At 42.2% G+C, this 13,985-nt stretch overlaps 1 protein-coding gene across 2 annotated transcripts in view; it reads right to left on the bottom strand.

Moving 5' to 3' along the window:
* The window catches only part of LOC141007575 (rho GTPase-activating protein 7-like), a 38,562-nt gene that overhangs the window by 9,984 nt on the left and 14,593 nt on the right, over positions 1 to 13,985 (bottom strand). The window contains exons 4-12 of one of the 2 annotated variants that reach the window (XM_073479937.1): positions 13,888 to 13,951; positions 11,733 to 12,337; positions 10,879 to 11,092; positions 10,391 to 10,789; positions 8,209 to 8,564; positions 6,693 to 6,869; positions 3,616 to 3,775; positions 3,304 to 3,502; positions 1,974 to 2,187 (exon numbers count right to left, since the gene is read on the bottom strand). In XM_073479937.1, the coding sequence (XP_073336038.1) occupies positions 1,974 to 2,187; positions 3,304 to 3,502; positions 3,616 to 3,775; positions 6,693 to 6,869; positions 8,209 to 8,564; positions 10,391 to 10,789; positions 10,879 to 11,092; positions 11,733 to 12,337; positions 13,888 to 13,951 (2,388 nt within the window). The remainder of the gene's footprint in view (positions 1 to 1,973; positions 2,188 to 3,303; positions 3,503 to 3,615; positions 3,776 to 6,692; positions 6,870 to 8,208; positions 8,565 to 10,390; positions 10,790 to 10,878; positions 11,093 to 11,732; positions 12,338 to 13,887; positions 13,952 to 13,985) is intronic. The other variant, XM_073479938.1, reaches the window with a different exon arrangement.

Below are 13,985 nucleotides of genomic sequence, written 5' to 3'. Positions count from 1 at the left end.
ATGGGACTCCTGAGCGTCTCCTAATAATTAAGCTCATTTCCCAATAATACAAACCACCAACTGCACGGCCATTATCATTCTGGACAGTTCACTCTGTCCCCTCTCTTTATCTCCCCTCCCTCTCTCTGTCACTCCCCGCCCCCCCCGCAGGATTTTCAGCTGGAGAGCAGATAGAAAATATCTTTCATATCAGGGAGGGAAGCTGCAGCCAGATGGAAATTGGTGAAGGTTATGTAATGTGCTCTCAGTGTAAACTGTGCTGACAGCTTTTCATTACAGAGACAAAGTCTGTGTGTGTGTGTGTGTGTGTGTGTGTGTGTGTGTGTGTGTGCGCAGCTGGATCGGATCCAGAGGTGATGTCAACTGTGAGAACGGAGAAGTTTGGAAACACGGCCTCTAATAAAGCAACAAAAGGAGGAAGAAAAACACGTTTCCATGGCAGCTAAATGTCAACAGGCCGTGTGTGACAGCTAACACACACATTCTGAGTTGTCTGTAGTTTTGCATATTTTAAGAGCTGTAATGATTAATTGCCAGCTACTTTGATAATTAATGAAAACACAATTTTTTAAATCAAAATTCTGTTTTCTACCTTTTTAAATGTGATTTTATTTCCTGCTTTCTTTACTCCACTATGACATTTAAGAACACAAGACATCTGAGGACATCATCTTGCACTTTTGGAAACATTGATCTTCATTTCTTCATTTTAAAGACCAAACAACAAACTGATCAATCGAGGAAATAATCAGCAGGTTAATCACCAATTAAACTAATCATTAAATCACTATAGAGTCTGTAATCTTTACATTATAGGACTATTTTATGAACATTGGTATCCCACATACACTTCTTCACTTCCATAGACCATAATCACACAGAAGCCATTTTCTTCTGACATCACGCTCATGGTGGGAAGCTTAAATATCACACTGCTGTGTTGCAGGTTGCAAATAAGTCTGATCTAAGGTGTTCTGACAAATCATTATCATTTCACAGTTTCCTTATTGATCCACAACTGAAAAAAAAAACAATGGTGAAAATCAAGAGAGACATCAGGCCGTATTTTAAGGTACAACAGCGTACTTGATAACCCATTAACCTCTGCTGGACAACAACTAACGTTAGCATTCAACCATCTCCTTGCTCACATTATTGTTTGAAAGTGTTACATGATATGACGGGAAAACGCACATGTCGGACATGTTTACTTAAGCCTGGAGGTGAAACGCACTGGATGTAATCAGAAAGTAACTTTTGATAGGAAGCTGCTGAATGCTAATGTTGCATTATCAAATATGTTGTTTTTTCATGAAATACGGCCCGATGTCCATCCTGGTTTTCACCATCTCCAATCAGGAAGTGGTGAAATGTTAACGATTCGTCAGATTACTTACGTTTATATGAGTTGCAAACCGGAACGCAGCAGCACAACACTATACCAACATCTGAGCTTCCCACCCTGAGCGGGACCCGCCGTGTGAATGTGGTCTATTCATTTCAGTACCCTATAAAACCAGCTTGTAGAGATTTGAAACTTAATCTGAAATCAGTGAGAACTGCGTGAGTTGTATTTGTTTCCAGGGGATCATTCTTAAAACCACCCTTCGTGATGTGTTCAGGGACACGTGGAAGTGATGAAAAGCACAGCACTGATGAGAAAATAAACTCCAGATGAAATATCACATAAACAATGTGCAGTTAATGAGCTAAGACTTGGACAAGTGTTTGAGTTGTTATGATTGTTTTGTTCTTTAGTCCAACAAAACCAAAATCAAATTAAAGTGAGACAGAGAGTGGACTCCACACCTAACAGCACAGGGATTATGTAACTGCTGCTAAGACTTATGTAATCGTGAAAATGTGGGTCAACCCATTTCCATCTTTTACTGAGATGTTCCAGAATTCCATCCTTGAGCTTGTTAACAGAATAAATCAGAAGCAACGTGACAGCGTCTGTGGTCTCAGCTCACCGCGGTGTGTTGGCGTCTCTCTTCAGGGTGTTGAGGTGGAAAAGCGACGGTGCCAGACAAACGGCAATGTTGGTCGGGGTCATTTGGTTCTCGTCCACGCAGGCCACCACGTCCCGCAGGAAGAACAGCAGCGTCCGCAGCGCCTCCCTGTTCTCGTCAGGAAGCAGCAAGATGGCCGCCTGAGCTGCAACCAGCTGCTGATCCTTTGGAAAATCTGAAAACAGAAAGCTAACCAGTTAATATTTTAAGCCCTTGGACTCTACATTGGTGTTTTTGCTTATTATTTCTAGGAGTGTCTTCAAATGCTTCATATCCCTAAAGTCTGTACAACATATGTAGGTCAATAAACCATGAGAAGTAATAAAAGTATTGTAATTATGAAAAAAAAAAAGAAATTCTGGAGAAAAAGAAATTAGACAAAAAGTTTTGGTGGGAGTAAAGTAATGAGGTATACTAAAATATATAAATGACAAGTTGTCCTGCAAAAAACTTCTTTTTCACACAAAAATACAGATTTTTAAAATGTTATGTGTGAAACTGAGTGAAAAGGAAGGAGAGAAAAAACAAACACAATAGTAGCACTTCCAAGTATGCTGATTTTTTGTTTTCCCAACAGGATTTTTTTTTTGCTACGTGTGAAATGGAGTGAAAACGACAATTTTTTTTTTTTTTACACCTTTTTTTTTTTTACATGTGAAAACCGAACATTTTGGTAGGAGAAAAAAAGTTTTGGGGAAAAAACGTTTTTTGAAAAAAAGTTTTGTTGCAAGGGGCAATACAAATTCACACATGGAACATTTTTTTACTTTCACACATGAAAGAAAAAAATCCTTCAAAATCAGGATTTTTCAACAAAAAGAAAAATTAATTCCTGACAATTTTCTTGGTTTCACCATGAAAGAAAAATCCTTTTTTTTTTTTTACATGTGAAACTGAGTAAAAAAGTTTTGGTGGTAGAAACAAAATTTTCCAGGAGACTTTTTTTTTTAACCTATGTGAAACTGAGTGAAAAGAAAAGAAAAAAAAACAAAATCAGGATTTTTCTTTCATTTGTGAAACTGCATGAAAAAAACGTTTTGTCAGAATTTTTTTGGTAGAAAAATTGTGATTTTGTTTTTGGTAGGAGAAAAAAAACAACACAAAAAATGATTTTTTCTGAAAAAGAAAAACATTCTAACAAAACTTTTTTTCATGTGGTTTAAAAAAAAAAGTCTGAAAAAGTTTTGATAGAAGAAACAAAAACAGATTTAGAAAAATGAGCCTTCATCTTCACTTTGTTTCATACATGAATAAAACTACATAAATAATGATAAGTGTAGTAACTGCTCACATTGGTAAATGTGCAGGAAGGACTCGCAGAGTTTGCTGGTGAAGACGGGTTCAGGCAGGTCTCTGAAGTACTGCTTCACCATGTCGGCCACGTCGAAAGCAGACTGACTGTCGTATGAAACGCCGTCTGGGTCAGACTCCACCAGCTCACGGAGGTACTGGATACGAGACTTCACCCCTGACTTCCGGAAAAGACCCACCTGAGGGACAACACAACACCAATTAAATCCCAACAGAAGTGTCTTATTGGTGGTCTTAAAGAATCGGATTAAAAGAAGTCTACAATGACAATCAAATACAATTTCAATCAAACCTGGTCCAGACACTCGGTCCTCAGGTAGACCAGGGCTCTGAGGATGCTGGGAGGAAGAGGCTCTCCTGTCTGCTGGACGCTGACGAGCAGAGGAACCCCAAAGACCCGCCGCCCTTTCACCTCCATCACCTTGGTCTTCCTCAGCGGTTTAGGAACAGTCCTACAGGTGACAGAGAAAATCTCACAGTCCTCAAATTTTTAGCAAACAATCAAACAGCACTGAGGAAAAAGTCAGAAAATTAAAGTATGCAGAAATTGTTTTGCAGATCTCGAGGGAGTTTACAATCTCAACCAGTCAACTGTATAAAAATGCTCAACTTGGCTGCTGTTGGATGTGTTTCCTTTTGAAGGAAGAGCCAAATAAACACTTTTTGATTACATAAGTCCCCAGTGATCGCTAAAATGTGTTCGCCATTCAAATCAGCTCTGCAGGAAAAACATGCCGGCTTGGAGAAGAAATGGACGTCGATCAAAGAGATTGTACTTCTGGAAAGACTGTTCTGAACTTTTTCTCATGTTTCTCAACATTTTAACCATTAATAAGACTACTTAGTAGTAATACTAGACTAATTTTCTTGTTTTCTTTTCTTTTGGACACTTACATCCGTCCAGATGTGGGGGACGCAAAAATGTCTACTTTTTTGAAAACTGCACAGAACGCTGAAATGCTTTTTAGCTTTTAACTCTGTGAAGCTGCAGGGCAGAGTGCACTCTGGCTAAATGTGCAGTCTTGTAATAGTCATGTTTAATAAGAGGGATCCAAAGCACTCAACACACAACAATCAGTAATGAAATCTCTTCTCTACTTTGCTCATCAGCCTAAAAGTTACATGGTAGCTCTGTAAGTGCACAGTCACAAAGAGAAAATGTTAGCACAGATGCACTCTAAGTGCTTTTCAGACCTCTTTCCGGTTTTTCTTCTATATTTAACAGCAGCTCTTTTTGAGGGAAGAGTCTCAGAGTATCAACCGTCCCAATCAGTGGCTAATTGCTGTTGCTAAATTATCTAATACTTGTTTTGGCATCAGTAATTAAATCATTGAGATGACAACAGCTAATTGTTGAAGCCTGAAGAGGTTTTCTTCTGATTGCTGGAGTATGTGGTCAAGACGTGACTGTTTCAGTTTTAGTCCATCTTTTGATTTAAATGTTTTGGATCCAGCCCATCATCAATGTTATGTTTATATACGTATATATATATATATATATATATATATATATATATATATATATATATATATATATATATATACATATATATATATATATATATATATATATATACATATATGAATTAATCTTTGCTATAATACAGTATGTTGGATTCATATTATCTAGGGCTTTTTCCCATTCAACCCAGAACATTTTTCTAATTTGACGGGTTTACCGATCCAGTTTTAAGCCTTCTGAAGTCTTCAGACTCATCAGGGGCCGCCCCGATAATATCAAACATGTTTGATATTTACAGTTTTTAAAATCGGGATGATTACATCCGTACTTTCTAACCACAACAACCAATGAGAGATGCATCCTGGAGCAGCTGACGTTGCTGCCAAGCAACAATAAACATTCTAGCCCTTGAGGCTAACGTTGACTAGCATACTTCAAGAGGGTCCTTGCTCTGGCCCTAACAAGTTTTTCTATAAACTTGAGTAAATAAACTTCAGTCAGCTACCCAATGAGGATTTTCCTTCATCACGAGTTCGGATATTGACACAATTTACTTGGATGATATAAAAGTACATTATTTGTACTGGATACTACCTGCTCAACTTCAACTTTCAACTCATGAGATTGCACTACAACTCAATCCTCCTTAAATCAGCCTAAAAACTCTGAACAACTCTAAGTTACAGTAATGTAGCTCAACATACATGTACTTTGTGGGATGAAAGAAGTCGATGTGTTGAGGTGAAGGAACAGAATGTTCAAATCACTTTTGCAAGAACAAGTCATTTGCACTTCAGAGTTTGTGTTCATTTAAATCTCCTCCTTTGTTGAAACAAATTATAACTCAATATTATCGTCTTTTTATCCTTGGAGGTGAGGTCTCACATGATTTCTGTTCATTTTTCCTCCCTTTCATGCGATTCAAGTCTAAACTCTGTTAAATGGAGCAGTGTGAAATGCTAAACCTACAGGTAACCTCGCTGGTGCCGCAGAGCGACTGTTATTCCATGTTTGATCCTGAAAATTAAAAGACGAATATCCACGAGGAGTCGTTTCATGAGGGTTTTCTGTTCGACGCTCAGTTCCCACATTCAGCCTTATCTCACTGAGCATAACAACCTCGGCGAAAAAGCTAATTGGTTTTCAACCAAAGCAGAAAACAAGAAGGTCATGTGCTTTCTCAGAACACATTAGTAAATACAAACGTTAAGCAGGGTAAACAAGTAGGATATCTAAATGTTTTATTATACTTAAAAAATGAATTTTGCATGAGGGCTTATTGCACCGACAGTGTAGGAGGCAAAGCACTGATCTCGTCAAATCCATCTACGTCAATAAAAACTGTTTAAAACAAGACACAGTTTGATCTCAGCCGTCTGCAAACTCAATTCGAAGACACAGTCTGTGTCCCTTCTCCTCCTGCTAGTACTGTTATGTCTCTTAGGGCTTGTCCTCTTCATAATTATAAGATAAAGCAAGAAAGTTGCTTTAAAAGTAAAAAAAAAAAGGCTAAAGCGAGTTTAATGAGCGAGCAGAGAGGAACTTCCCTCTGATTTGCCAGGATTACAGACTCATGGTGAGGCACTCATACTCCTTCCTTGGGTTGTTTATTCCTCTTGAAGCATGCTGTTGTTGTTTTACGCCGAGGCAAGGTTGCACCTGAGCCATGAATAATGAATGAATCTTCTGAACAGGCTGCCTGAAATATTTACCCTCGGCCCACCCACCTGCCCTCCTTTCCACAGTGGTTTCCTTGATACGTTTCTCCATGCAGCTGTGCAGGAGCAACAAATCTGGGAATACTTTCCACAGCTTATTTTTGCTTCTCACTTTCCGACACCTCTGCTGAACCCTCATGAAATCACCCCAAAAACTTCACTGAACCTCCGTCCTTTCACACTTCTTACCAGTTCCAGCCCTGCTTGCTGGACGGGGAGTATTTGTCCATGAGAGCGGTGAGTTTGAGCAGGGAGAGTTTCTGCAGCAGGAGGAACTGGGAGACGGACTGGTTCTCCACTCCTGGACTGGTGGGTAGGGAGGGCAGGCTCTGCTCGCTGGACCAGTGCAGCTGCTGGCTCACTCTGCTGGAAATGCAGACACACAAAAAGTGCCAGTTTTAACAAGAGAAATAGGAACTATTCATGCTCCAGAGTTCACATACACATTCTTCAAGAAAATAAGTGTATTTACTCAGATCGTTTTACTGAAATATTAACTTATTGGATTAAAATGATGTTGTTTTCTCATCAGTTTTGACATAAAACTTGTTGTAACTACATGTTAAGATCTCTAGATGCCCTAATAAAAGAGATCCATATGCATAAAGAAGAAGTGAAACTGCTACTCTGCATTTAATCCATCCCGAGGGAGCAGTGGGCACCCAGGGACCAACTTCAGATCGTAGCCAGTGCCTTTGCTCAAGGTGGAGAATCAACCTATTTGTGCATGTTTTTGATGGTGGGGGAAACCGGAGAACCCGGAGAAAACCCACTCAAGCACGGGGAGAACATGCAAACTCCGCACAGAAAGGCCCTCCCCCAGCGGGATTTGAAGGACCTTCTTGGAGGTGAGAGGCCGGTGTTAGCATCCAGAGTGGAGGGAAAGTTTAGCAGAGGAGTTGTCAGGCGGCAGTAAATGTACCGTACAGGTTACAGTTTGACCACGAACCAACTCTGCAGCTGCTCAACACACAAGACGAACTTCTGTTGGAGCGACAGCTATCACTATCCCTGCTAATAAGATTTCAATCAATGAATCAATTTCAATTTATCCAGAAGTTGAGGTTAATAAGTGCTGGACTGACAGCCACCGTGTTATTGCGGCACAGTGCACATCCAGACACACGTAATTGGGCGCCTATATTAAAACTAAGCCTGTAAAACATTCAGAGCTGAGAATGAGAAACAAGCAGCGTCCTTCAGCACACACTGATGATGTGGCTGACTTTACATTTCAGGAGAGGCTTCATAACTTTTTATTGCTCTATATATGAGAACAAATGCAACAACTAAGACGTATAAAAGCAGCTCTATAAAGAGACGATCAAAACTGTTCACCATGAGGCTGCTGCTTTTATCTTAAGTGCCTCGCAGTGACTCCACCTTCACTTTGGTTGATGCCTGAGGGAATAAACCCCTCTAGCTGTCATTATTAGGGCTCATTTACAAACGTCCAGAGCAATTAAAAGTGTCCACTAATGAGTTTGTATTTCCACAACCTGAATTTTGATGCCAGAAAAGAAATTGGCTTTCAACTGAGGAAGTTAAATGTCACCACAATGTTACTGAGTCTTCTGTGTCGACTTTCTCTTTAATGATCTGTTTTTACCGCTTCGACTTATATTGCTTGTGAAATATGAGATATGCTCTATAAATAAAACTTGATACAACTGCTTTAATAGTGTTACACTCCAAGCTTCCTCACCTGCTCCTGGGTTGTGGCGATCTCCTCTCCGGCTCCTCGCCGCTCACCGGTACCTTCTCTCGGCTCTCCTCCTCCTCCTCCTCCGTCTCCTCCGGATGCTGCACCTCCAGGTGGATGTGGCTGGGGGAGGAGGGGCGAGGGGAGGCGGCTGAGGAGCCGTGGGCAGGTGAGTCCTGGGAGGAAGAAGGGGAAGACGAGGAGGAGGAGGAGGAAGTAGACGAGGAGGAACCTCTCTGAAAGTCGTCCTCGGATAGATTTTCAGACCAGGTGGAGACGAGTTGCTGGAGGTCGCTGATTCTCTCCAAAACGCTGTCCAGAGCCGAGAAAACATCTTCGCCCGCCAACAGTCGACTCATCTGAGAGAGGGCGACAGAAATTAGGAAAAAATGAAAGGAAGATTTCATCAAAAGAAAACACGGTGCACGATTAATTTAAACGAGGAACTTCACGCTACACTATACATTTTAAAAGTTGACTGATTACCTCAGAAAATCAGTTTTTTTTGAGAAAACGAGTTTCCTAGATTTTTTCAGAATAAAGTCACTTTGTCAGATTTTACAGTTTACCGAACTAGACCGACAAAAAGTAAGTAAAGTACGTGGCAGGAAGAAGAAAAAACAGAACAAATTCATTTTTTTACAGTGCTGTATGCATCCTTTAAACGTTCTCTTCAGACGGCTGAGTCAGCAGATGTTAGGACTTTGCAAATGAAGGATTTGATTGCCATACGTCACTTTTTGGAGGAAAGGTATAACGCTCAGTTTCTCCAAGGATCAGGAGTAAAAGAAATATAACTGGTTCCTTAAAAGCCATTACCTAATCACTTCTATAATATTTTATGTCAGCTTTTACTTCCGTGGCTGCCGTCTTCTTGTCACAGAGGCTTCCAACTTTTCCCCCCAAATGGCTGCTCCTCTCCTCCAGACAGAAACACTTCTGAGGTAAGATGATTAATACACTGCGAGTAGTCAGAGATGATTTTACAGTTTCAATCTAAAGATGGAGTTTGATACGAGCACTCACAAAATGATTCCCGGATTTATGGGAAAACTCCATATGGTGCTGAGCTAAGCAGAATCGCTATCCTTTATTGAATAACCTGTCTTTTTATTTGACTTTATTTTAAGGGCGTTTTATCTTTTCTTTAGCCGAGAGGCAGCAGAGCCAAAGAGACAGAGAGAGAGAGAGAGACTGCTCCTGATGTTGTGTTTGATATGTATTTGATTGGTGGAGCACTCTGTAAAACCTTTACCAAAGGGCACCGATGGCATAATTCACAAAATAACCATAATGTATCGTACATGTTGATCCTGAACAGTGACTATTCAGTTACTTTACAAAGTCATCATTTTCTGTTCGTCTCTCTCTGACCTGTTCTGTCATTTCTGGAACAAATCCACAAACGAAATATAAGAAATAACTGCAGCAAATCCGGGCCGTTAAATTGGATCATCCAACATAGTGACAGTTCACGGACAGACTTCCTTCAACAGAGGTCACCTGTTGTTAAACAGAGTAACTCCTCTCTGCTTTCATTGTTCCTCCAGCTAGAAGGAGCTTTGTTCCCAGATGTTTAAGTTACAAGCCAGACACCACTGTTCAAGACTGCGTTTCCACATTATAAGTGTGAAACCACTGGATACTTTCAACGAGACGTCTGGACATTTTCAAGATGTGCTTGTGGCAACAGAACCAGTTATTTTAAATATTATATACCTGTATTAAATATTCCTAACTAAAGGCCTGGACACCTGTTCATATTGCCGCGTATTTGTTAGTATCATATGTAATATAATCAGTATAAACTGTTTTAAAGAATTGAAACTGTTAATATCCCTCGATGCTTCAGAGGAACCGCATGTCGTCCGCCTACATGGTGTTACCTGTTCCTAAATGGATGACTCGAAAACTGGGAGGAAAAACAAGAAAATAAAGTTGTTTAATAGTTTTGAATTCTGTGTCTTTTGTGTGTTTTTGTCTGTGCAGTTATCCCTGTTTGAACAAGTTAGTGGGTCAATGATGCAGCGTCTCTTCAAAGACATGTTTGGTGTTGCACTTGTGTGAAACGTCCTGGGAGAGTAAATGTTTGAAGCATAAAAAAAGAGCTTAAAGGAGAAGTTAGACTTGACTTCCACACCTACATACATCTGTGTAACAGTCTCGTAACAGTCTTGTGACCCACCTCCGACTCCTTGCCCATCCGTTCTGCATCGCTGACGCTCCCTCCGCTGCCGCCGTCACTTCCAGACAGCTGCTGGTCGTCGGGCACGTTGTCGTAGATGCTCAGCCGGTGTTCCAGCGCAGCGAGCGGACCGGGGACGTCGCAGGAGGAAGAGGACGAGGGGTCCTGGTCACCGGTGGCCAGCGATGACGTGCCATGGCGGACGCTGTGTCGCCCCCGGAAACCGTGGAAGCTCCCGGTCCTCCAGTTGACGTTGGTGTTGTCGATGATGGGGGACAGGATGGCGTGTTTGTGTGCGAGCGAGGTGGGGAAGGTCCCCGGTTTGTGTCCGTGGGGGATCTGGAAGACCAGACTCTCGTGGAGGCTGTTGTTGTTGTTGTTGATCTGGTTCCTGTAGTCCTGAGAGGGTGAAGAGACGGATGAGAGGAGGTTTAATAGAAAGGTACTTATTGTAGATTTAATAATAAGGCCTCATGTTTGTAACCGACCTCTGTTCCTGGGTGGTTCTGGTTGTTCCGGGTCGTTCCACCGCCGACCCCGACACCACTGTTGGAGCGTTTGCAGTTACTCCTGACCCGGGTGACCGGGCTGGGCGTGCTGACAGTGCTGCTGCTCTCTGACTGGCTGTTACTGCTGCTGCTGCTGATGGTGTGAGTGGACGAGGGCGAGGAAGACTCCCGGCTGCCGGGTCGAACCTGCAGACTGGAGACATTCAGGGAGAGAGAGCTCCACAGTTAAAGCTGCACAGTGTGTAGTTGAAGCAATAACTAGTAAAAGATCTATAAAGGAACAGATCAGCCCCAAATTTTGTCTTCATCTACTCATCCCTATGCCGATTAAAAGTCGGGTGAAGTTTTGAAATCCACAAAAAACATTTCTGGAGCTTCATAGCAAAAAAGTTAATAACTAAACAACTGACGTAGCTGGAGACTTGTTTTAAAACGTAAAAACAACCAAAAGAAAACATAAAAGTGTCTTCATACAGCCTGACGGGCATAATCAAAGTCTCCAGAAGCCCTGAGCTCCCAAACGTATTTGAGAAGACTTTATTTAAACGCCTTTTCAAATCAATTTGGGATCTCTAGGCTGGACACTTTGATTCCTGGGTCATTTTTGGGTGAATTGTGCCTTTAACATGCTCCTGAAGTTTCTTAGGCTAAATAAAGGTGATAGTTTTTATTTAGGATTAAGCTGCAACGTTGGGGATCTGGTTAAAGGTCAAGTTTCTGGTGCAGAGGACAGAATGATGGATGATTTAGTTGGTCAGCAGAGTCTGTGATCGTTCTGGAAACAGCTTTAAAACTGTCTTTGTTTTTGAAAGATTACAATCCACAGTCCTCACCTTGACGGGCAGTGCAGCCTCTCCATCCTCTCCTCCTCCCGGCCCAGAACCGGCCTGCTGACAACATGCCGACTCTTGCTGTTGTGAGCAGAAGGGAGGAGGCCGGTCGATCCCCTCAGCCTCAGTTTCTCCATCTTCTTCAGCAAACTGGTGCCCTTCTTCCTGGGCGGTTTGTCCGGGAAGCAGCCTTCGGCCTCCTGAATCATGCTGGACGATCCTCCACCACTTCCACAGGGGGAGGGCGGTCCACTGAACGAAGTGTCCAGGGACGTCTTGTTTGAGGAGGAGCAGCGGGAGGAGCTCCTGCTGGTCTCCTGGTCGTCTGTGGTGCTGGCGGTAGCCGTCGCGGAGGTGTTTGCGGCGTCTCTGTGGCTCTTGTGGTGTCTGTCGTGGCCTTCGCTCTCGGTGCTGCTGGAGCTGTGGATGGAGCAGACGTCATGGTGGTCGCTGACATCACACAGAGACATGTCCTGGGGTCCGGTGGGGCTGTCGGACAGGCGGAGGAAGTCCGCTGTCGACTTGAGGCGACGCCATCGTCGCGTCCGCCTGTCGTAGGTCCAGTTGGGGCTGATGGCACAGAAATCTTCTTCGTCACAGTCGTCTCCCTGGAAGAAGAAGAAGGACGGTTCAGACGTACAGAAATCTGAGTGTGGCACAAATATTCAAACTAAATACACACTGACACTGATGTATGCAGGAGAGACATGTTGGCAACCAGAATACATACAGTCAGACAAACACTGAGGCCTGAAGTACACACAAACACAAACACTGAGGCCTGAAGTACACACAAACACAACGATGAACATCATTATACATTCATACAAACATCACACTCTTCAGCATGCGGGCTAACTTTATATTCAGAATTTAAAATGTAGGATTGTGTCGAGTATAAAATAATTATTTATTGTGACTGTATGTTCACCAGCAGCGAGGGTGAGACAAGAACGCTGATTTTAAGTTGCATTATGGGAAGTCGATATTAATTCTGCTTTTTCAGTCATTCAATCCAACTTTACAGAAGAGCAACGCTAAATAGTTAAGTTTACGTAAATGTTACTTGTTCTGTAAATTTAAACTTTGGATTATTTTCAACTCTAGCTCATCGTTTCTCAAACTTTTCACACCGTGTACCACCTCAGAAAATATCAGGCTCCCCAAGTACCACCGTTGTGACGTTATGATGGCGTATCCTGACTGTTTCGTACCGTTTTCACTAGAGTTAACAGGTGTTTTTGTCACTGTCGTCACTTTCAGTTTCAGCAGGACCGTTGGAAATATTCTTCCCCTGCTTCTCTTCCTGAAAGATCTCACCTGCAGCCACATTTTGTCGTGTTTTTGAACCTCTCATTTTACCTCCATTCACTATCTTACCAACTCAGTCTGAGCTCAACTCAGTGTGTTAATGACTCCCCAGAATAATCTTTCATTATTCATTTATTTTTTTTCTCCACTTGCCTCTCAGGGCTTCCGTAGGATCCCATGTTCCCTGGATTGACTGACCTCTGCCCGCCGTGCTTAGACGATATCAGAAATACTTTTTTTGGTGAGAACTTTACAGCAGGCCGAATCAAATCTTGGCCAGCCCTGCTATCGAATATGTTTTGTAAAAATACTCATTTCAACACATAATTCGGTCCCATCTAAAGTCCTCACAGTCTGATACTATAACAAAGTGAGAGCAGAAAGAAACAGAAACGCTTGATTGTTTTCACGATATTATCATATCATCAGCACTGAAAATATTGTCAATACTTGGCGACACCCCTACTTACAAATCTATGTGATCACTACATGTTGTGTTTGTGTTTGCAAGGCAGAACCGACTCCGCACTGTAGACATGCAGCCTGAGGGCTCAAATCTTATCACATCACGTAAACACAAAGGTGTAAACTGACGGTATTGAACATCGAGGCGTCTCAAACAAAAACCAGCATTAATTCTCCTCACTTTACTTTCTCCTAGAAAGAGAAGTGAGGAGGAGGAGGAGATGGATGAGGAGGAGGAGGACTGATCAGCTGATATCAGTCAAAACCAAGTGAAGCTTAATGTGGAGATTTTCACGGTGTGACGCTCCCCGCGGCTCCGGCTCCTTCCTGCTGGAGCCTCCTGCTGCGTTTGAGCTTCTCGGTGTTTGCTTTCAACACTCACCCTCCGTTTTGATCTCCGCGGCTCCAGCCTCATTTCCACGCATTTGTTTAAAGTGCTTAATCTCCTGAGAGAGGAAGAAACAGTGGTTAGACTGGAAG

The sequence above is a fragment of the Pagrus major genome, chromosome 13 (genome assembly GCF_040436345.1).
Source record: "Pagrus major chromosome 13, Pma_NU_1.0".
Classification (NCBI taxonomy): Eukaryota; Metazoa; Chordata; class Actinopteri; order Spariformes; family Sparidae; genus Pagrus; species Pagrus major.
The sequence above is the reverse complement of the archived record's forward strand: the minus strand, read 5'-3'. Positions and strand labels throughout refer to the sequence as shown.